At 39.3% G+C, this 25,162-nt stretch overlaps 1 protein-coding gene across 4 annotated transcripts in view; it reads left to right on the top strand.

Annotated features, from left to right (window-relative positions):
* Positions 1-283: 283 nt before the first annotated feature.
* Positions 284-25,162, top strand: part of gpc5c (glypican 5c) — a 142,542-nt gene continuing 117,663 nt past the window's right edge. Inside the window, exons 1-2 of one of the 4 annotated variants that reach the window (XM_053651952.1) lie at positions 284-1,708; positions 20,886-21,047. In XM_053651952.1, the coding sequence (XP_053507927.1) occupies positions 1,537-1,708; positions 20,886-21,047 (334 nt within the window). In that variant the 5' untranslated portion in view covers positions 284-1,536. The remainder of the gene's footprint in view (positions 1,709-20,885; positions 21,048-25,162) is intronic. The other 3 variants (XM_053651951.1, XM_053651950.1, XM_053651949.1) reach the window with 3 other exon arrangements.

Here is a 25,162-nt window from a genome sequence, read left to right as displayed (position 1 = left end):
TCCGTGTTAGGATCCACCCACTATCATATGACTCCATAACGTTCAGTCCACACTTCTATTTCTGAATCTCTCTTATTTCCGAAATCCAACTTTTAGATAAGTCCTTTCTAATCTTTTTTTTTTTGTTTTTTCTTTTTGACCAGCTGGTCCCCTTGCAGAGAAGCTCTCTGCCGAAAAAAAAATCTCCCGTCTCCATGATGCAGCCTGATACACGGCGGGGCTAACACACTGCTATTCTATCGATCCATCCATTTTTATTTATTTATTTATTTATTTATTTATTTATTTATTTATTTATTTATTTATAAACAGATATTTACAGGATTTCGCTGAGTTTTTGTGATTGTTGCGGCTACAAATGCTTGATTTTTCTGTGGCTGTTTTCTCCAAAACTTGTGATGCAGTTTGCAGAGTTTTTTGTGGGGAAACTACTTGAATTAGTGAAATTGCAATTGCAAAAAAATGTTTTGCGTGGTCTTTTGCAATGATATTTGTTGGTAAATGAGATTTTTAGCTGCACTCATGTTCGACGCATGTGAATCGAAGAGACCTTCGGATGAAAGCCCATTGTGATGATGTCACATTGCGCATTGTGATGACTTCACGTGACGAGTCTTGAACGAAATCTGTGGAAAATCTGCGGCAATTTAGAAAATTTGCAAGCGTTAATTTCTGTGATTGCAAAATCCTGGAGGGACTGATTGGTTTTGGTATCCACAAACCTCTACAGCTGCAATAAATAACCAAAATATTATTGCACACATTTCCATAATGAGTCTTATAACTGAATAATTAGATTATGTTTGGAGGGGGTCAGTGAAATTTATTTTACAGTGGTCCCTAATTGTGAAAAGTTAGAGAACCCCTGCCTTCCAACAGAGCGTGTCTACTTTCTAGGTTTTGCCAGAAGAGGGGGGCAAAATACCAGTTTTTATCAAAGCGTAGCCTTGCTCTCAGTGATGATAGTGTTCAATGCAACTGTTACATCGGGTTTTATATTTCTTTTGGACACAGTAACTAATAACTAAAACTATACCGTAGAAAAATTTGCTTAGACATTCAAATATAAGATTACAGATAACAGTCAATACATTTTTTTTTCGGGCTAGGCTGAGCTTTAAGATTTGACACTTGAGAAAACTTTGATTTTTCTTTTATATAACGCATGTAGACCATGCGTATGGGTTCACTTTATATCCTTCTGCTAAAAAAGGAAAATAGAAAAGACAAGACATGAACGCACCGAGAGAGAGAGAGAGAGAGAGAGAGAGAGAGAGAGAGAGTGGGAGAGAGAGAGAGAGAGAGAGAGAGAGAACACTCCGTTCTGCAGTCTCTGACAACTCAGAAGTGACCCACACCAGTCTGCTGCTCTCTTCTGTCCCAGTGGCATAAAAACAGTGAATAATGTGATAAACAAATCAGCGAAGAGGTTGATCGCCTGACGTTTATGGTTTTCTTCTTTGCCTTTGGCTGCGATTTTGGATTTCGCGCCGTCTCCGAGCGATTCGCGCAGACCTCTCCACAAGAGATGCTGCCATGTCCCGAGGGCTGTTCCCGCGAGTGAACGTGTGCTGGATCGCGGCGCTGCTGCTCGGGAACCTGGCCGTGGCGTCCGCCGCCCGCGCGCACACCTGCAGCGAGGTGAAAACAGCCTTCCAGCTGCGCCAGATCGGCCCGCTCAAGTGGGTACCGGAAGCACCTGCCACAGGTGAGCGATTCTCGTGTTCTTTCAGCCCGCACGACTTTACCGAACAGAGTAGCATATATATACCGAATTTCACCGCTCAAAATTCACTTGCATTTCATTTCCGCCCTAAGACAAGTTTCATTTTCTTTTTAACTTCTTGATTTTATATACTAAAACTATATATTAAACGTTAAAAACGTTTAATATATATGCTAGAACTCTAAATGTCCCCTTGTCCTGCACGTTTTTTTCTTGCTACCAACACATGAGCCGATTAATGAGATAATGAACAGCTTTTATTGATCGACTAATCAATCAGTATTCATATAATTGAGAAAACATTAAAATGTGCAGGACAGGACCAGGGTTGGGAACCTGTGCCATAAAGGCGTTTTCGCTTATTAGTCAGTCAGTCAATTAATATAATCAATCAAACACAACCCCCCATTTTACTACTGTAGGCGAAGTGGGTCATATAAATGCATATGTGGACCTACATTCAAAATACAGATCACATTGTTTTGTTTTAAAATGTACACAACCTGATTTATTTACACCCTTGTGTAGTTTAGTCATATGTAATGTGAAATGAATTAGCCCATATGATTCTGCACATTTTAGTGTTTTTGTTTGTCCAACACACCCACTTCAACTCAGGAAGGGAGGTTAATTAGATGATTAGTTGATTTGGGTGTGGAACCAGGGGAAACACTAAATATGAAGAGCAGGCATATTCCAAGACCAAGGTTGGGAACCTGTGCTTTGAGAGAACAGAGTGTGTTTTCATATTTAGAGAGAGTTTACAGTTGAATTTTTTTAAGAAGCTAAGAACTCTTAACTGTCTTAAAGACTGAATAACGTTTTCTTTGTAAGTATGTATATACAGTAGGCCTACATATACACTGAAAGGAGATGTTGGCATATTTACCTTGTATTCACAATCTTTTATCAGGTAGGCCAATTTAAAATACCCTCATACTCTCTCAGAAATAAAGGTACTAAACTATATATATATATATATATATATATATATATATATATATATATATATATATATAATGACCTGAAACATTATCATCAGAAGAAACCCAATAAAACAAGTGAGAAAAAAAGGAAAATTATATTTTACATATGTTTGAGTGGCAAAAGTATGTGAACTCTAGGATTAGCAGTTAATTTGAATGTGAAATTAGAGTCAGGTGTTTTCAATCAATGGGATGGCAATCAGGTGTGAGTGAGCACCCTATTTTAAGTAACTTCACAACACATGTTTGTGGAGATCTTTCATGGCACGAACAAAGGAGATTTCTGAGGACCTCTGAAAAAAGTTGTTGATGCTCATCAGGCTGGAAAAGGTTACAAAGCCATCTCTAAAGAGTTTGAACTCCACCAATCCACAATCAGATAGATTGTGTACAAAAGGTAGAAATTCAAGACCATTCTTACCCTTATCAGGAGTGGCTGACCAACAAAAATCACTCCAAGAGCAAGACGTATAATAGTCCACTAGGTCACAAAGGAACCCAAGGTAACTTTGAAGCAACTAAAGGCCTCTCTCACATTGACTAATATTAATGTTCATGAGTCTATCATCAGGAGAACACTGAACAACAATGGTGTGCATGGCAGGGTTGTAAGGAGAAAACCACTGCTCTCCAAAAAGAACATTGCTGTCTGCAATTTTCTAACAATCATTACAAGCCAGAAGGCTACTGGAAAAATGTTTTGTCAATGGATGAGACCAAAATACACATTTTTGTGTAAATCAGAAGCAATATGTTTGGAGAAAGGAAAACACTGAATTCCAGCATAAGAACCTTATTCCATCTGTGAAAGATGGTGGTGGTAGTATCATGGTTTGGGCCTGTTTTATTGCATCTGGGTCAGGACGACTTGCCATCAGTGATGGAAGAATGAATTCTGAAGACATTCTGAAGAATGATTGCCAGGACATCTGTCCATGATCTGACTCTCAAGAGGAAGTGGGTCATGCAGCATGACAAAGACCCTAAGCACACAAGTCGTTCTACCAAAGAATTGTTAAAGAAGAATAAAGTTAAGGCTTTGCAATGGCCAAGTCAAAGTACTGACCTTAATCTGATGGAAAAGCAATTAGTTCATGCGAAGAAACCCACCAACATCCCAGAGTTAAAGCTGTTCTGTATTGAGGAATGGGCTAAAATTGCTACAAGCTGATGTGCAGGACTGATCAACAGTTTCTGGAAACATTTAGTTGTAGTTATTGTTGAACATGGGGGTCACACAATATACTGAAAGCAAAGTTTCACATTCTTTTGCCACTCACATATATGTAATATTTTAATCTTAATTAAGTAGTTTTTAGGACATGCACTTTTCCACTACTCACAGTAATTTCTGTTGGGAAGTACAGTGCTTTTATTTGAGTATGATTTTGCTGTGAATTCCCCACCCCTAATTAAAATCAAATACTGCATCAAATGGCATTATAATCACATATTAGTAGTTTAACATGGTGGTATGTCAAAATTGATGTTTAAATTGGTCAAACTCAGATTTTGAAAGGATATTTCCTTCATAATGTCTATGCATCATTGTGCACAAAGAAAAGTGCCAGAGGATTTGTTTTCCTGTAAAGGGCTGATGGTGCATGGGCTTACAAGGGATTTGTCAGGTTCACTGAAATACCTTTAAAACTTTCCTGGAAGTACACTGAAATGAACACAATGAAACTCTCAGAGGAAAAAAACAGATGCAATTTTGGAACTAGATCCATATAAACTCACTAGAAAAGGTCATGGGCAGGTACAAACAAATGTAACTACCAGTTCAGGCCATGCACACTTTGGTTTTAAATCCAAATCCAGCACTCAGTCTTTTTAGGTAAGAGTCTACCAATTTACCACATCTCGATTTGTCAATTTTATTTCACATTTCCTTGTAAAATGTTTCCAGATCTATCAAAATAGAGGGGGCTCTCCGGTGGTGGCTCATACAGGGACTCTCCTATGCACAACTCTCTTCAATTCCACAGGTTCTTAATAGGATTTAGATCTGGGCTCAGACTGGGCCATTCCAAAATGTTGATATTCTTCTTTTGAAGCCATTTCTATGTTGACTTCTATTTGTGCTTTTGGTTGTTATCATGCTTGAAGGTGAACATTTTCTCCATCTTCAGCTATCTAACAGAGGCCTGCAGGCTTTTTGCCAAAATAGACTGGCATTGGATATATACATGATTCCCTCCATCTTTACTAGAGCTCCAATCCCAGCTGAAGAGAAGCAGTCCCTTAGCATGATTCTGCCAACACCATGCTTCATCATGGGTATGATGTTCTTTGGGTGATAAGTAGAATTGTGAATTATGCCCAAAGTTCTTCCTTGTTCTCATCAGACCATAACATATTTTGCTACATGGTTTGGGGTGATTGTATATATGTGTTAGCAAAATCTAGGCAAGATTGGATTGTTTGTTTGTGTGTGTGAGAGAGAAAGGCCTTCTGCTCTAGCCACCCTAACCCATAGCACAGACATGTGAAGAATACATGTCACATACATGGAGTGACCAGTGCCAGTACCAGCCTGCTATTCCTGCAGATCCATCAATGTTGGTAATGTTGGTATTTTTGGCCTCTTGGTAGCCTCCCTGAAAAGTTTTTTGTCCTTTCATCAGTTTTAGGGGGAACATCATGTTCTTGGTAATGTCACTTTGGTTTGCCATTTTCTCTTGTTGATGTTGGCCTTCATGGTATTCCATAGTACATCTAATGTATTTGTACCCCTCTCCTTATCAATACCTTTCAACAATGAGATTGTTGTAAGCTTCAACAATCTCATTGCTGACTTCAGCAGTAGGATGAAACCAAAAACATGTCAAGAAAATCCTTCAGAAACAACTGATCTTTATTTGGGGTTAATCGATATCACTTCATTTATGACAGGTGTATGATGATTATTTTTTATCCCTGAGTTTGAATGTGATTGTTAAATTCTGAGTACACACACATGCCCCATAAAATGTTTTTATTTGGTTTTGTTGGTTGTTATATTACATTAAATGTGGAAAAAAAATCAAGTGTTGTTTTAATTTTTTTTTTTTACATAACAAAAACCTGCAGTTTTAACACGGGTATGCAGACTTTTTATATCCACTGTATATAACTTGCATATATTCAGTGCATCAGTCATGAGTCATCTTTTTGACTTCATGATAAATTAGAAGTTACTGGAGCCCCCTTGATTCTTACATTTAAATTTCATGCTCTAGGATGCCTAGAAGTAAACATTTGCACTAAATTTATTTTACTTATGTCTGTGAGGAGTTTTAAATGTTCTCCCCATGCCTCCATGTGGGCTTCATTTGGATAATCCAGTTTCCTCATCCCACAAACATGCATGTAGATGGATTAGCTATGCTGAAATGCTTCTGGGTATGAATACGTGTGTGAACATGTGTGCATGGTGCCCTGAGATGGACTGGCATCCCATGCATGGTGTATTCTCATCTAGTGCACACTGTTCGTGTAGCTGGAAGCAGTTAGTGAAGATTAATGAATGAATGATAGCCATAATGCATCACAATGCAACCATAATGGGCAGTAACTGGCCAACTCCTGTTCTTTCTTATATTAGCACTGTTTTCTTATATTACCCCTTTTAACTGTGGACTCAGACTCTGACAGCTGACAGGCACAGGGCAATGACACAAAGCTTAATCTGCCTGCAAGACTGTAGACATAGAAAGCAAGAAGTCTGTGACAGGAGTCTGGAATGACAGGCATGCCAAAGTGTTTCTAACCACTGGCACTGACAAGCCCTGTCACAAATAACGTTTTATTCAGAGATGTTTAGGGGATTCACAAAGTGTTAGTTTTATTCATGTTATTTTGAAGTGAGTTGGAAAAGATCTTATAGTTAGAGCAGCACTTTCACTGTATGAGACCAATTTAATTAAACTATTTAGGTATATCAATTATATATACACAATATTTTATTTTGATTTTGGCCCTTTTCCTTTGTATGTAGAGCAATTATAAGCATAAAGTAATATTTAATAAAAAATATAATGCATTAAAAATTACAAAAGCATACAAGATACAATATGTGGTGATTTGCTAAGGAAAAAAATAAAGAGACACAGCATGTTCATCATTATGTTGCTATGACAATCAATAGAGTTTTGTAGGAACAAAGTATTTAAAGCATAGCAGATGTTCATTTGCAAAAGAAGACTTGTACTTAAACCTGATCAAACATGGAAGAGGTACCTGATGTTTCAAGTGTACCAAGAATGTGGTGAACTTATAAGACAATCTCTCTTTTTTATTATTTCATCACTGGCCTAACATATAGAATCCTGCCAGCAAGGGCTTTTAATTAATGATAGTGGCATTGAGCCAGGGATAGCATACGAGCTTTAAGTAATCAATGCCACAAAGTTGCTTATCCACTGATTTACTAAAAGTTATGATCTGTATTAATGCAGCCAAGTGAACTATATTAAGATTATGTGCTGATGTTACAAAGCTCATGCCATCCATCCATTATTGAATGAGGAGAGAGATAATTTTCATTGAAAACACTGTTGTTGCTCTGGGTTTCAGTCTGATTCACTCCAAATTCTCCTATAGAAACATCATTCACGTTCCTAACTTAGAAAACTCCTAACTTGGTAGCTTTAGTTACACTGCTTTGGCTTTGGTATTTTGGTATTCCTTCTCTACCAAATAAATCTAAACCCCCTTCTAATAAAATCGACACTGCTGTGAATTACTCTTTATTAAATTCGACACCATTAGAAATCATTCTTTTTTTTTTTTTTTTTTACAACATTGGACAAAAACCTCCAAAAAGCTACAGAAACCGCTGCATACAATTCATCATCCCTATCATATGGTTCTGTAGAGAGTTGAGTATATTGAGACTTTTAACGTTGTACTGCTGGGAAAATGTTGCTGAAAACATGAGTAATATTAAATTGCAATCAATATTTTTGATATCTGTAATGCTTCTTTTTGGAGCCAAAAATATTTAACAATTCATACCCAGATTTTGATTGGCATTGTGATGAAGGTCATCAATATGGCAAAAAATAAAACAAATAAACAAATAAATAAAGTCACTTTACTTACACAATGTCTTTTACGAAATATGACATCACATGTAACTACATAAGTAGTTTCACTAAAGTTTTGCTAACAAAATGCCACCAAATCAGTGGAGTCATATTATATAAATGTAAATTACATATTCTTATTCAACATTTACAAGAAAATGAAATATTTATTGAGGGAAAGGGTGACATTTAAATGATTGGTACTTCAGTCATTTAAGGCAAAGCACAGACACCTAACAATACTGACGTACACCATTATCGTTTATGTTAGATGATGTGTTCTATTCTGGGTGTTTTGCCTATGAATGAACAATATACAGATTTATTGAAATCATGCTTTTGTAAAAGTTTCTTCACATTACCACAGTAAATTTTCATATTGCTTATTCACCACCAGCTTGCTGACACTTTGAAAAGTATTTAACTCACATACACTTTTATAGCATAAAAATGCTAATGTCTAGGTTTTGTAACACACTCATGTTTAGGTTCTACAAATTTCTTTAGTCAGACTGCATTTTTAACAATTTTTCAATCTGTTTCACTACCTTTAGCTGACATTACATTTTTGTCACTCTTTGAATCTGAATATTTGTGGCTTTGAACATTGTGGCTAGAGAGCACATTTGGTGAATGCAAAAATAAATTTCCTCTCTCTACTTTGCATGCAATGTAATTTTTCTTTGTAAATCTAATTGCCTGGTCATTCCATATGCAAATTAACTTTTATTATTTTGAATCTTAATCCTAAATAGAGAGCTAAGTTCCACTTTCTGCCATGTGGCCTAAGAAAAACTTGACTTACAGGTGCCAAGGACTAAATTAACCCAGTTCTTTATGGGACACATGAGTAAATTAAAGTTTTCTCTTAATTTCTGAATGCTAGGAAGACTGATTAAACAAACTCTTTTGGGTAAACTTTGATATAACCTTTGATATCATTGTCAGATTCTTATTTTTGTCAGCTTGTATATGAAGTTCCTATTTTGTAAGGTGCAGGAATTGACTCCCTCCACTGATATTGACATATATTTTTTAATGGAAAAAAAGATTATTTTTGTTACCCTTACTGTACCTTTACCTTGCGAACTTTGCTTATTTATAACATCAAATAGCCTTTGGTCAAGGCATGAAAGTGGGTTTACCTCTTTGATGGGAGCATTAGAACAGCCCCCACATTCATACGGTTGATCTCTGGCACTGGAAGAAAGTCTCAGCTTCTATTTACTTTCCTTCAGACAGCCTTTAAACATATTCTCCTTCTCCACTCCAGTTTGCTCAGTCAGCTACTACTTACTCTACCACTGCATGCCTTCAACTGAGTGCTGAAATCAGTTTAACCCAGTGTTCTACATGGTGCTGCACCAGGTATTACCTCACTGTTTACCTCAGCATTAACCCTGAGCTGAGCCTTATGCTGAAGCTGACATTTAACCAGGGCTACCTCAGCATTTAGGCCAGTCTTCTGTACAGTAAGAGAGCTGATGAAACAGTAACAGCACCAACCTAGGGTCAGCTTGCGGTTTTCTTTTACCCTTATGGATATACTTACATTGGGCAGAGATCAAACCTAGATACTTTCTTGATATATATAAAATGTAAGGAATCCGTGATTATATAAAATTTGTTAAAGTTTGTTTATTTTCGGCAGATAAACGTGTATGGCTTTTTAGTGGTTATAAAGGAATGTCTGGTATGTTTAAGTGACCAGGTAGAGGTAAGGGAAGGACATTTGTTTGAGTAGTAGAGACCATTTAGGGTCATACTGGCAAGACTGTGTGTGGTGTGCTTATGTGCGTATGAAAAGATCCCTGTGCCTACGCTGTCCTGACTGTAGTTCAGACTGGACCTTGAGGCATATGTCTACTTTTATTGGTGGGCTATGTTTTACCTTGAGACTACATTTTCAAAGCCCTATCTAGGATAATTTCTAGATTTGTAAACCTGAATCTAGTAGTAAAGGTGTTTTTACTCCGATTTTTTAATCCACTGTGCTCAACCTTCTATCCAAATACACCCCAAACCTCCAGCTTCCCCCTATTTCTTGTTCCTGAGCCAGTTTGCACACTTGCACACTCTGTGGTTGGCACACTGTCAGTATTAGTGCCAGTTTGAACTAAGATAAATACTGCAGGCAATTTCAGAAAATGCAGTTTTATTACCTGGTTCTTTTGGAGAGATGTTTTCTTTAAGCAAGGGTGCTCACAAAACCAATAAGTAAACATTTTGATTTCATGACTTATGCCAACAGTTCAAAGCACAGGGGTTTCCTCTACTAAAGACTATTAAAAAAAGGGTTAGTATCAATTGGCTACTTCCAATATTAACTATTAAAGCTATAGACACTGTAAAAAAAAAAACTAAATAATTGTGAAGGTTTTTAAGTCTGCCACTACCCTTGAAGTCAACACTGAAATTTTTAAATTACAACATTTGCATTACATAACTGTATATACAAGAAGGCAATGAATTTAGTTTGGATCTAAAATGTTAGATAAATCTAAATCTTCTCTTTCTGGACTTCAGTGCCTCGAATATATTTTTTCAACTTTGACCCTGGAGTAACATGGGTTATGTTGATTTTATCAATGAGAATGGATTTGACAATAGTCAGAGCTACAGAATACAGCGACCAACATACTATTGCCAACATTTCTGATTGAAGCCAAGATATTCCTGAAGCCAAAGTTAAAGCAAATGAAATTTGCCATTGTTACACTTGCTTGATTTGTACCACCCCAACATAAATGCACAAAGTGAATAGATAAATAAGTACTGTAAATCTTTGGTCTATCTGAAAGTTATGGTCTGGGATTTGCTGTCTATTCCCAAAGTCAGGTGTCAGATAACTTGATTTAAAGAACTTGAATAACACATTACTTCATATTTTAAATTTCACAATAGTGGGGTAAGAGAGAGTAATCTGTAGATAATATTGAATACCTTCATGATATATAGAGCACACACCACAGCCCTTTATATGAAATTTCTTTATGTCTGGGCATGCAGGACCTATTGGTATGTCATGCACAGTTTTTACGTTTTTAAATCAAGCTTTATTGAATGATTTCAAAACTCATTGTCATAAAACTCACAATTTTTAATGGCCACATCTGTACAGGCATTGATTGGCTCACCAAATCTTTCCCATTTAGACTTCATCACCTCAGATCAAAAGCACGCTGAGAAATTGTTCAATTTGTTTGTGATGGTGTGAGCAATGAGAATGGACTTAAGATCCAATCCAGCTAATTAAGTAGTGGGGATTGGTCACCTGTGGGTGATTAGGGGTTTAGAAGATGAATGTAGGCCTTAGTCAGAAAGAGACATGGGACTGTGTGAACAAAAACAACTCTGGAGTGAAATCTTCAAAACACAATTCCTAATAGAATTGTCTAATTTAAAGATGTGTGTGTAGTTTCTTTTACCGTGATTACTTTTACTGTGAGACATTAATGATCACAGTTATGTTTTCCTCAGTCTTTCCTTTTGGGCTCTTTTTGGCAAAATCACTTAAACTGATAATATTGAAAGGTCTCTGCCTATGGAATCCCTAAGTGGCCATGCATGATGATTTTTTTTATTTGTTGTGTTCTTATGATCATGACTTTATTTTCTCATGATCTTGACACAACAAGTTGTTCCCTTTCAAAGGGAACTCTACGCTGTGGGAAGTGCCCTTGTGCATGACCGGTATCTGAAGCTTGTGTAACATCATGCCTTTATAGGCCTGCTGTGATCAGGTGATGTGGCAATTAAGGGCATAGCGCCGTCAGCCTTATTATCTTCAGCAAGATGTATGTCGGTCATTTGTGTAATGATCTCAAAAAGACTCTTCATTTCCTCTCTATCTTTTTTAAAAAAAGAAAGAGAAATGTCTTTACTTATTGGTTCCTTTAAAAAAAAGACAGAAAAGTATGAGTGAGAGAGAATTCAGGAAATGTGTTACACCTTACTCCCCTTTCATCTTGGGGGGGTTACACACTTTCTGTGTGGAGTGTCTAGGGATGGAGCACACCAAGGCAGCCCTTGAGAGGTCTGACTGTGTGCATTGTGAACGCCTTACAATTAGGCAGCTCTGCTCGTGGTTCGCTCTCTTCTCGGCCAAAGGGAGTTGAGTTTGAAAGCCTTGTGGATCTGGGCCGGCCACTGCCGAGGCTGCCAGCCGGCTCAGGTCCTGGGGATCTCGTATGGATCTGGAAGAGGAGCCAGAGGTCCAGATCTCCACCGGATTTTGGAGCTAGAAGCATGTGCCAAAAACAGAGAGTAGCTCTCAAGCAAATAAAGAGCTGCTTGAAGTGATTACTAAGGCTGGATGAGCTTTTTTTCCCCAGTGAAAATAAATCTCCCTCACACTGCAGAAAACGTTGGGTTACACATGTAACCCTGTTCCCTGAGAAGGGAACGAGACGTTGCATTTAGCATAACAGTACGGGAACGCTTTGCATGCGTGACCGGTATCTGAAGCTTGTGTAAAATCATGCCTCTACTTATAGGCCTGCCATGATCAGGTGACGTGGCAATTAAGCGCGTTGCGTGATATATATATATGGCACCTGTGAACCACACCGCCAGCCTCTATTATCTGAAGCGAAGACGCAATTCACAGGCCTGCCCCGGTATGACAGTGCTATGCAACGTCTCATTCCCTTCTCAGGGAACAGGGTTACATGCGTAACCCCGACGTTCCCTTTCAAAGGGAACTTCGACGTTGCATTTAGCATAACAGTACGGGAATGGGAATACCCACTCCGTCATACCGAGGGTACGGCCTGTTCAAAAATACCCAAGCCTGAGGGTCACTGCAAGACACTCGAGCCTGGGGTGGAATGAATATCCAGGCTGTAATAACGAATGAATGTGTGTGGCATAGACCATCCTGCAGCAGCACACACATCCCGCAAGGATACCCCTTTGGACAAAGCCTTCGAGGAGGCGACCGCCCTAGTGGAATGAGCTGTTATGCCCAGAGGCGTGGCGAGACCGCGTGCCTCTTAAGCCATAGAGATTGCTTCCACAATCCAGTTCGAGATGCGCTGCTTTGACACAGCATCACCTTTACTGTCGCCACCAAAGCAGACTAGCAGCTGCTCCGACTTACGCCACTGGCCGGAGCGGTGGACGTAAGTACAGAGAGCCCTTACTGGACACAGCAGGTGCATCCTCTCTTGTTCCAGTGTTAGGAACGGAGGAGGGCAGAAAGCCTGCATCACCACAGGGTGGGCAGCCGATGTAGGCACTTTAGGAATATAATCCGGCCTAGTATACAGGAAGGCCTTGGCTAATCCAGGGGCAAAGTCAAGGCAGGAAGGGGCAACAGAGAGAGCTTGTAGATCTCCCACTCGATTGAGAGATGTCAGGGCCAGCAGAAGAGCTACCTTTAGAGTCAGAAGCTTCTCAGACGCTGACTCTGAGGGCTCAAATGGGGCCCCTGCCAGACCTTCCAAGACCACAGAAAGGTCCCAGGAAGGTATGCGCGGCCTGCAGATGGGCCTCAACCATCTTACACCACGCATGAACCTCGAAGTTAGAGGATGTTGCCCCACAGAGGCTCCATCAACAAGGGCATGGCTGACCGAAACGGCGGCCATGTAAACCCTGATTGTAGAAGGAGCCCACCCCGCTGAGAAACGCTCTTGTAAGAACTCCAGGACTGTAGCTCTTGCGCAGTTCACTGGGTCTAGCTGACATTAGGCCCATCTGCAAGCCGCGCATACCTTCCTGGGACCTTCTGTGGTCCTGGAAGGTCTGTCAGGTGCCCCATTTGAGCCCTTAGAGTGGATCTACTGTCTCAAACCGGAGGGCTGATTTATCACCCTCGGCCAGAACTATGGAATCTGTGGGTCTGGCCCCTGAGGGGCACCAGCTCATAGATTCTTTTCTGACAACTGAGATTGTAGAGACCATGTTAAATGCTAGAGCACCGTCCACAAGGAAATTGTATGCACTCAAGTGGCAGCTTTTTGTCTTATGGAGTGAGTAACGTCAGCTAGACCCAGTGAACTGCGCAAGAGCTACAGTCCTGGAGTTCTTACAAGAGCGTTTCTCAGCGGGGTGGGCTCCTTCTACAATCAGGGTTTAGGTTTCGGTCAGCCATGGTTTCGGTTGTCAGTTTAGGTTTCGGCCGTTTCGGTCAGCCACGCCCTTGTTGATGGAGCCTCTGTGGGGCAACATCCTCTAACTTCGAGGTTCATGTGTGGTGTAAGACGGCTGAGGCCCATCTGCAGGCCGCGCATACCTTCCTGGGACCTTTCTGTGGTCTTGGAAGGTCTGGCAGGGGCCCCATTTGAGCCCTCAGAGTCAGCGTCTGAGAAGCTTCTGACTCTAAAGGTAGCTCTTCTGCTGGCCCTGACATCTCTCAATCGAGTGGGAGATCTACAGGCTCTCTCTGTTGCCCCTTCCTGCCTTGACTTTGCCCCTGGATTAGCCAAGGCCTTCCTGTATACTAGGCTGGATTATATTCCTAAAGTGCCTACATCGGCTGCCCACCCTGTGGTGATGCAGGCTTTCTGCCCTCCTCCGTTCCTATCACCGGAACAAGAGAGAATGCACCTGCTGTGTCCAGTAAGGGCTCTCTGCACTTACGTCCACCGCTCCGGCCAGTGGCGTAAGTCGGAGCAGCTGCTAGTCTGCTTTGGCGGCGACAGTAAAGGTGATGCTGTGTCAAAGCAGCACATCTCGAATTGGATAGTGGAAGCAATCTCTATGGCTTACAAGGCGCGTGGTCTCACCACGCCTCTGGGCATAAGAGCTCATTCCACTAGGGTGGTCGCCTCCTCGAAGGCTTTGTCCAAAGGGGTATCCTTGCGGGATGTGTGTGAGGCTGCAGGGTGGTCTACGCCACACACATTCATTCGTTATTACATCCTGGATATTCATTCCACCCCGGGCTCGAGTGTCTTGCAGTGACCCTCGGGCTTGGGTATTTTTGAACAGGCCGTACCCTCGGTATGACGGAGTGGGTATTCCCATTCCCGTACTGTTATGCTAAATGCAACGTCGAAGTTCCCTTTGAAAGGGAACGTCGGGGTTACGCATGTAACCCTGTTCCCTGAGAAGGGAACGATACGTTGCATAGTACTGTCATACCGGGGCAGGCCTGTGAATTGCGTCTTCGCTTCAGATAATAGAGGCTGGCGGTGTGGTTCACAGGTGCCATATATATATCATGCAACACGCTTAATTGCCACGTCACCTGATCATGGCAGGCCTATAAGTAGAGGCATGATTTTACACAAGCTTCACATACCGGTCACGCATGCAAGGCTTCCCATACTGTTATGCTAAATGCAACGTCTCGTTCCCTTCTCAGGGAACAGGGTTACATGCGTAACCCCGACGTTTTCTACTATGACATAAAATATATCAGTGACACCCCACTCAGGATTTTTTAAAAGCTTGCATGTGTCTTGAAAAAGGTGGTTGCTAACAAGTGACTAAATGGTACTACAGAGGTTGTCAGGGACATTAAATGTCATCATGCTGAAGGAAAACTCACAGGTTTCCCAAGTCAGGGGACTGGGATGGCAATTGCAGGACCTTGATTTTGTGGTCAGTAAATCATTTTGTGTTGATTTTGATGTATGTTTTGAATCATTTTCCTGCTGGAAGATCCAACCACGGCACATTTCAAGCTTTCTAGCAAAGGCAGTCAGGTTTTCATTTAATATCTGTTGATATTTGATAGTCCATGATGCCATGTATCCTAAGAAAATGTCCTGGTCCTCTGGCAGAAAAACAGCCCCAAAACATTAAACAGCCACCAACATATTTAACCGTAGGCATGAGGTTCCCTCTCTGGCATATGGCTACCTCTCTGTGTGCACCAAAACAACCTCTGGTGTTTATTACCAAAAAGCTCTACTTTGGTTTCATCTGACCATAGAACCCAATCCTATTTGAAGATCCAGTACTGTCTGGAAAACTGAAGATGTTTAAGTTTGTTTTTGGATGAGAGTAGAGGCTCTTTTCTTGAAACCCTTCCAAACTACTTGTGGTGATGTAGATGACTTTAGATTGTAGTTTTGGAGACTTTCTGACCCCAAGACGCAACTAACTTCTACAGTTCTCCAGCTGTGATCCTTGGAGATTTTTTGACCACTCGAACCATCCTCTTCACAGTGCATTGAGACAATATAGACACACTTCCTCTTCCAGGTTGATTCATAACATTTCCAGTTGACTGTAACTTTTTAATTACTGCCCTGATGGTGGAAGTGTGCATTTTCAAAGCTTTTGCTATATTTTTATAAACACTTCCCATTTTGTGAAGCTCAACAACCTTTTGCTACAAATCATATGCTTGGTCTTGTTCCTAGTCACCCAGGTGTACTAAAAGTTTTTTAAAATATCAATGGGAATATTCTTCAAATATATTTTTCTCATATGAATTCATGGTGCCCATAATTGTGGCACACATATATTTAACAAATATATCTTTATTTTGGATAAACCTGTGTTTACAATGTTTTGTTTGCAATTGCTTGATATCCCTGAGAGCAGAATATTTCTGTGAAGATCAAAAGATTAACCTTTTTTTTTTCCATAGCCTTCTTTGCTCATATTTACCAAGGGTGCTGATATTAGTGGAGAGCACTGCATATTTGGTAATTAATCAGAACAGATGCTTTCTTCCAGAACAGAATTTCTTGCTAATCAAAAAATAAAAATAAAATAATTATTATTATTATTATTATTATTATTATTATTATTATTATTATTATTATTATTATTATTATTAGTATTAGTATTAGTAACACCCTGGGCGCACGGTGGCTTAGTGGTTAGCACGTTCGCCTCACACCTCCAGGGTCCGGGATTTGATTCCCGCCGGGGCCATGTGTGTGTGGAGTTTGCATATTCTCCCTGTGCTGCGGGGGTTTCCTCTGGGTACTCCGGTTTCCTCCCCCAGTCCAAAGACATGCATGGTAGGCTGATTGGCATGTCCAAAGTGTCCGTAGTGTGTGAATGTGTATGTGATTGTGCCCTGTGATGGACTGGTACCCTGTCCAGGGTGTACCCTGCCTTGTGCCCGATGCTTCCTGGGATAGGTTCCAGGTTCCCTGCAACCCTGAAGAAGGAGTAAGCGGTAGAAGATGGATGGATGGATAAACACCCTACTGATTTTAACTACTGACTGATGGTTTGGCAATGCAATATATGCAGTATACTTATTGAATGTTTAGAGCAAACAAGAGAATACTTCATAGACAGCTGAAATGACAGCAAGAAGATAATATGAAAGACAGCATGTGATAGGAAGTATGAATGTTAAGTATAAGATTTTTTTTTTTTTTTTAAGGGACAGAGGTTATGACTTCACTCCTTTGGGAAACACAGCAGCTGGTGCAACCTAGATAATTAAGCCACACTGATGCATTGCCAGGGTATGCTGATAGTGAGAAATGGTGAGAGCTATCCAACCCTATTGTGTTTCAAGGCCAGATTTGGAATGGGTGGCACAAAGCCTGGGTCAGGGTTGAGTAGTGATAGTGAGTGAATGCTTGAGAGACATTTCTTGGGGTCAGCTTTCATTGCATAGGCTCTCTGTCCCTGTTTCCTACCCCCTTCCCTTTCCCTCAATCCCCTTCCGTCCCTCTGTGAGGGCCAAGGTGCTGCATGCGATCCTGGGCCTCAATTTCAGCAGTTAATTCTGTCTGTGATGTCAGTATGCTGTGTATGCCAGAATGTTGAGTGTGTGCCTATGTGTGTGCGCTTAACAATCTTCATTACAATTAAATGGACAGGGCTGTCTTTATTTGAATGACAGTGCTGAGTGTCCTGGCTATGTAGCTGTAAGAGTGTGTGTGTGTGTGTGTGTGTGTGTGTCTCACAGCACTAAGTTAAGGGTTCCAATAGTGGCAAGCATTAGATCATCACCCCAATCAGGAAATGAAAATGGATATTAAGTGGGTATTTATGACTAAGCATGTACATTAAGGCCTAATAATATCTCAAATAATGAGTGCTAATTTGTGTTTGCAGTTGGATAAATTGTATGCAGTTAATGAACATGTTGTGGGTGATTTTCAAAAAAATTAGTTACACGAATGTTGTCACTGTCAGGCGACGGCTGTAGTAGTGCTTTATTATGCAAAAGACAAGTAAACAAATCCAAAACTCCAGACAATATCATGGTCAAGAACAAGCAAAAAGTCAGGCAATCCACAAACAGGGTAATCAGGGCAAAATCAGAAATACAAAAACCAGATCCCAATCCAGATAATTGTGTATGGGAAACAGGCCTTGGATCGTCAGGTAAGTAAGTACACTCAGTAATACTTTGAATTAAATGAGATTTATCCTACAGACTTACCTGACAGTACCTACTGCATTTGATTCAATACCAACGGCTTGGCCGTTGATAGAGTATGTACTGATCATTGTATGCGTGTAGTATGAATACAATCTGGACATACTACATCTGCCATATTGGCATTGTCATGTGACCTACAACTTCAAAGAGCCAAGGCACTGCCTTCCATCATTTTAGATTCTGATAGCACTTCCATGCCAGTCCTGTTGCCTTATGGAATACCACTGGTTCCCTACTGCAGAACCTCAGCAGAAGCAATAGGTCATCCAGGTACTTCTCGCATACTGATTTACGAATATTGATAATTTGGACATACTACTCCTTTGGCGTACCGCTTTTCGCCTTCTGTATAGTAGGGTAGTAGGTATATTTAGACGCAGCCCTAGAATGTGACAATGGATGTGTGTTGGTAGTTGTAGTCCATGGTGGCCATGTTTGTAGGCCATGTTGCTGTATGGGACGTGGAGTTTGATGCTGATTCCTGCGTTAACATTACAGTCACAAACTAAGTAATGGAGGAAACAATATGTAAAAGAAGTTCGAGTAAAGGCAATGAAAGTGAGTGAGAAAACTGTTTAAAATGCAATATAAAAGAAAATAAAAGTGTAGTCACACACCTTAAAGTATATGTGAATGAAAACCTTTTCAAATGCTCCATTTGCTGCTGACAATGGACATGTGAATGTGTGGTGAAAATTAAATATGAAATCAACTTAGTACTCCAATGATAAGTCATCATACTGAGCAACACAATGTTTTCATCAAACTCATTTCTATGATTATAAGACTTAGTAAGACTTGCCCTTGGCTAAGACTAACACTTGCCCTTCAGCTGTATTCATTTGTGCATGCAACCTTTGTTCCTTGTGACTCCAGGATGAACTAACTGACCATTACTTTTACTTCTTCAAAGGCATGTCTCAGTGTCTTGTCATGTGGCTGCTCCAAAGGGATGTCTCTAAGCCAAATCCCCATGGACTGTAGGTTGTTATGATTAAGACCCAGCCATTTTTCATGGCTTTTCCGGAGCAAGCATTTTTCAGGCCTTTTGTTCTGTTTTGCATTGCCTGATTTATTTAATCCAGGTGTTTCACTTAATCCAGGTGATTTTTTGTAGCTGGACAGTTGATTGACACTAAAACTGACCATGTCATTATTGTCATTTTAGAATATTATTTCATTTGCCTACTTTGTTGCATAATGACATGATGTCTTAGCTGAATAGCCTATATATACAGTCATATGAAAAATAAGTACACCCCATGGAAATTGTTGGCTTTTTTGACATGTTTGGACAAGCAAACATTTGATCATATTTGAAGCAGTGCCTATTAATAAAGTTGATATACTTGAACAAAACCTTGAAGGAAAATTAGCTTTTTTTTCAATCATTTATTCAACAGAAATATCAATAGATGTGATATTCTTCTGTGGAATAAGTAAGTACATCCTTGGCCTCAGAAGCTAGTATTGCCCCATTTAGCAGAAATAACTTCTTGTAGGTGTTTTGCATAATTGTCCACCAAGCTTGCTGGAATTTTTGACCACTCTTCCATGCAATATTCTTTTAGTTGCAAGATGTTTAGGTTTTTATTGCATGTACTGCCTGTTTCAAATCCCCCCACAACATTTCAATGGGATTAAAATCCAGGCTTTAACTAGGCCATTCCATAACCCTCCATTTCTTCTTTTTGAGCCATTCCTTGGTAGATTTTCTAGTGTTCTTGGGATCATTATCCTGTTGAAAGGTCCACTTTCAGTTCAACTTCAACTTTTGTACAGTTGGCCTAACTTTATCTTCAAGCACTCTTTGATATGATGCAGAATTCATAGTTGAATCAATGAATGCAAGCTGTCCAGTTCCTGAGGCAGCGAAGCAACCCCAAACCATAGCATTTTCACCACAGTGCTTCACAGTTCGTATGAGGTGCTTCTCCTGCAAAGCTGTCTTTGGTCAAACATGTCTGTAAGTCAAACATTTTGTTTGTCCAGAGCGCATTATTCCAAAAGGCCTGGCCTTTTCGTATATGCTTATTGTGCAAGGGCTTTTTTCTGGCACTCCTCCCATGCAGGTCAAATTTGTGCAATCTCCTTCTGATTGTAGAATCATGCACTTTGACACTAACAGTTGCAAGACTTACTAGCAGATCCTGTGATGAATTTTTGGGGTTCTTGGAGACTTAGGCTGAATTTGCTGAAAAGGCCAGCCCTGGACAAATTGTCATTTGAAATCTGCACCATTTGTCGATTATTTTCTTTACAAATAATTTGGAGATCTTTTTAAATCCATTGCCAGACTCATAGGCATCCACAACCTTTTTCTGAAGGCCTTATAGAACTCTTTAGATATTGGCATGATGACACCACACACTTCAATTACAAAGGGAACACCAGATACTAGATATGAGAGGGGTATAAATAGGACAGGTTCCACCTGCACTCCCTAAGCAGGTTCTAATCACTGAAACCCACTCTTGAACACCTGATTCTAATTTTATGGATTTGAAGGTGGGTTAAATGTAGGGATGTACGTTATCCATGTGACACTCTGTTTTTTGTTAATTTAAATTGTGAAACTTACATGGATGAAGTGTTACAGATTTCACCTCAGACCTAATCTTCCAACAGCCAATCCATGTCTTCATATGAAATAAAAGATACACAGGGAAGCAGGGATCCCAAACATAATCCTTTGCAGACCCTGTAACTACATCAGTTTAAAATTTTACCCATAAGTTACCTGCTCTGTGTATTGAAACTGGACACTAAATGATCTTTCTTTCTTGCAGATGTGAACCTGTTGGTGTGTAAGCATGTTGGGCCATCCTGCTGTACTCGTAAGATGGAGGAGAGCTACAAAGTGGCAGCTGTGAGGGATACTGTGCAGAATATCAGGTCATACACCTTCGAACTCAAGTTCCTGATCTCAGGCCATGCTAATGCCTTCCAGGGTATGAATGAATAAAACTAATTATAATTTTGGATATAGTATAACCAATTACATTTTATGAAGAGTCACATTCATATGCTAGGTTATTGTGCATTTACATTCATTATTTGAAAGGGAAAAAAAAAAACAAACAAAAGTGGGCACAACAATACATTTAGGACAGGGATGGCCAGAGTTATCCTCAAAGGTCTGGTGTGGGTGCAGGTTTTCATTCCAACCAAGCAGGAGCCACAGTGTGGTAGAAGGACAGATGGAAATGGTAGAAGGGCAGATGGGATGTTTTGATGTGCAGTTACACTATGTATGTTACTGTAAACTGGATATATTATGTATATACTGTAAAGTGGATTTAAGAAACTGACTAACAAACTCATTGAAAATCAGAAGCACTCAACTACATCAGTAATATTTTTTAGAATCACTTTGGTTGTGATTTGGACCAGGTTTTATTTTTAACTGTGAATTTGGTAGAGTTGGGGTCCTTTTTCTGAGAACAGTCGAGTGCATGCCATGTGTAACATGAAAAGAAAGATAAAAAATAAATAACAACATAAAATTAAGATAACAAAACATTTGTGAATGTCTCCCTGAAAGCCGTCTCGTCGTGCAAGTAACGAAATGTTACACTTGGACGGTCAAATAAATACACACAAATGTCAAAATGCAGGTCTGGTTGAGTATTCATGCAAACACAGTTATGTCTTAAGTGAATGTAAACAATTGGGTGTATCAGTACAGTATATTGGATCTGTGCATTAGGTCTTAAAGTGACAGAAGTCTAATAAACCTGCTGCTGTCTGTGTCATTAATGTTAATCAAACAACAAAAGAAAAAGAGAAAATCACAACTTCAGTAAATTTAATAAGAATTAGAGATGCACTGGAACAAAATTTCTCAGCTGATACCGATAGCCGATTATTCAGTGTGATATCGACTGATACCGATAGTTCTGCCTTTTATGCCTTCTTTTAAATTAATAATAATTAATTCTGAAAGAAATGCAAATAAAAACTTTATTCTCTTCATTTCAACAAGATCTTTCACAGTAACTGGTCTCATAAACAGAAAACACATTACTCAAATTAACATTAATACATGAACTAAATTCTGAAGATTAAAGTAAGATTTCTTAACTTATTGAATATTATTCATATTAACATTGACTGAATTCTAAAAAGCCTCCTGTTAGGCTTCACACTCACTCACCACAAACAAAAGCATTTCTACTTCATCACTGAACATCAAACTAGTAATATATAGGCCTAATATAAACTTTTTTATTGATGATATTAACTCATATTAATATTAACTGCATATGAAATATACTACTCTACAAATATTTTTTATGAGCAATATATATATATATATATATATATATATATATATATATATATATATATATATATATATATATATACCCTTTTTTGTCAACTCATCTTCATTTAAATCTTTATACGGTGTACTAGCCCTTTAATTCAGCGCAAACAGCATGCGAGTTGCGGTGGGGGGGGGCTGGTTGGGGTGAGGAGGGGGTAGGAGTAGACTCGATTCCGCTGCTGCTCACTTTCGTTGTAAAATGTTAGCAGTGCAGAGCTTACAGAGCTTATAAACTGCCGTTTTGTCGTCACTCCACACAAGAGACTTCATCTTTACAGACAGCACGAATTCGATGTGTTTTCCTGCCCTCTTTTGATTGACAGGATATAATCGGCCCTGATCATCGGAAGTTTTTAAACTACCGACCGATAGCCAATAGCGGGAAAAATAGCCTTTATCGGCTGATACCGATTATTGGCCAATACATTGGTGCATCTCTAATAAGAATCACTGTATATGTCATATAGTGAAGTCTATTTTATTTCACATTTAATTGCTTTATTCAATGTCTGTAGTATTTCTTACTTGAATACTACTGATAGACCTACCTGAGAAAACATATCGTTATCATGAAATAAGATTGTAGTCATATCGTCCACCCCTAAATATTAGCATTTGGTGATTCCAGTCTTGAATTTCACGTGAAATGTACTTCTTAATGTAGTAAATATCATAAACCCTGTTGATAGGGATTTAAAAAATGTATTTTAGGAATTAAAATGAAAAAAGTTACAAGAACAGAGCTGTGTTCAGAAATGAGTTTATTGTCATTCATAGACAGATTAAAAGCAGTAATAAAGCATGAAGCTTGTAGTTATGACATGCTGCTAAATGTAACCCTACTCTGTGGGGGAGAGGCATCATATAATTGAAATGTCAACTCGAACTGGAGGACACAATATAGTGTGATACAATAACCAAACAGGTTAATTTGTATTTTCATACACTTGTAATGTAATAAAAGTTCTACATATACCTCTAAATCCCTTTTTTTTCTTTGAAACCATTTTTTGATAGGAAACTACAACCCAAATTCTGAAAAAGTTTGGACGGTATGGAAAATGCAAAAAAACAAAAACAAAAACAGACATTTGAAAATTCAATTCATCCTGTACCATATTGAAAACACATTATTTGATGTTTACATCATTACTTTTCTTTTAATAACACTTATTAAGCGTTTGGGCACTGAAGACACCAGTTGGTTAAGTTTAGCAATCGTAATTTTCCCCCATTCATCCATTATGCATTTCTTCATCTGTGCAACTGTAGGGGGCCTTCGTTGCACTTCATAATGTGCCACACATTCTCAATCAATGACAGGTCAGGACTGCAGACAGGCCATGCTAGCACACACGCTCTCCGCTTACGTAACCATGCTTGTAATTGGGGCAGAATGTGGTTTGGCGTTGTCCTGCTCTGGATGGCAGCAAATATTGCTTCAAAATGTGTACATATCTTTCTGCATTTATGCTGCCCTCACAGATGTGCAAGTTACCCATGACTGGCACTGACACACCGCCATACAATGACAGATGCTGGCTTTTGGACCTGACGCTGATAACAGCTTGGATGGTTCTTTTCCTCTTTTGGCCCGGAGAACACAATGGCTGTTTTCTCCAAAAATTATTTGAAACAAAACACGATTCCACTGTGTTAATGATCTCAGATGAGACTGAGCCCAGAGAAGTCGACAGTGCTTCTGGACAGTGTTAATGTATGCTTTGCATAGTAAAGCCTTAACTTGCATCATCTGTGGATGCAGTGGCGAATGGTGTTTACTAACAAAGGTTTACCAAAGTATTCCTGAGCCCATGTCAGGATATCCATTACAGACTCATGATGGTTTTTAAGACAGTGACGTCTGAGGGATTGGAGATCACACACATTCAGAAATCGTTTTCAGCCTTGCCCTTTACGAATCAAGATTTGATAGGATACCTTGAAACTTTTAATTACATTGTGCACTGTAAAAAGTGAAATGCCCAAAATTCTACTGATTTGTCTTCGGGGAATGTTGTTCTCAAAGTGTTTGATTATCTGCTGACGCATCTGTTGGCAGATCGGCAAGCCTCGACCCATCCTTGCTCTTGAAGGACTCAGCCTTTTTTGGAGGCTCCTTATATACTATGATTAGACGATTGCCTCACCTGTTTCACATCACCTTCTTATTTCAACTTGTCACATCGCTATTAGTCTTAATTTTCCCCAGTCCCAACTTTTTTGGAATGTGTTACATGCATCAATTTCAAAATAAACATTTACCTTGAAAAAACTAGGCAGTTGATTAGGTAAAGTCTCAAATACCTTGCCTTTATATGTTTTTTGTTTAAATATAAGTCAAAGTACATTTACAAATCACTCCTCTTTGTTTTTATTAGCATTTTCCATACTGCATTTTTCCAACTTTTTTTAATAGGGGTTGTAGTTGAGGTGCTGATGACATGAAATAAAAATATTAAATGGCAATGGTAAGATGTAATAGTGGGATTTTTTTTTATTACATTTATGTTGCCATTGGTTTGTGAAGGTTAAAATATAAATTTAACAGAACAGTGTTGAGTTCACAATTGCAATTTCAAATCTTTTTTCAATTTAATTACTTTCCGGACATGTCTGGACTCCATTAAGGATTCGGACTTGAGTTCCACTCGGCCCCTTTTGGACTCGATTGGTTAAGGACTTGGTGTCGACTTGAACTCGACAAAGGTGAACTCAGACCCAAGAGTAGAATTGGGA

This window comes from Ictalurus furcatus, chromosome 20 (genome assembly GCF_023375685.1).
Source record: "Ictalurus furcatus strain D&B chromosome 20, Billie_1.0, whole genome shotgun sequence".
Taxonomy (NCBI): domain Eukaryota; kingdom Metazoa; phylum Chordata; class Actinopteri; order Siluriformes; family Ictaluridae; genus Ictalurus; species Ictalurus furcatus.
This window is presented reverse-complemented; position numbering and strand designations above follow the sequence as displayed.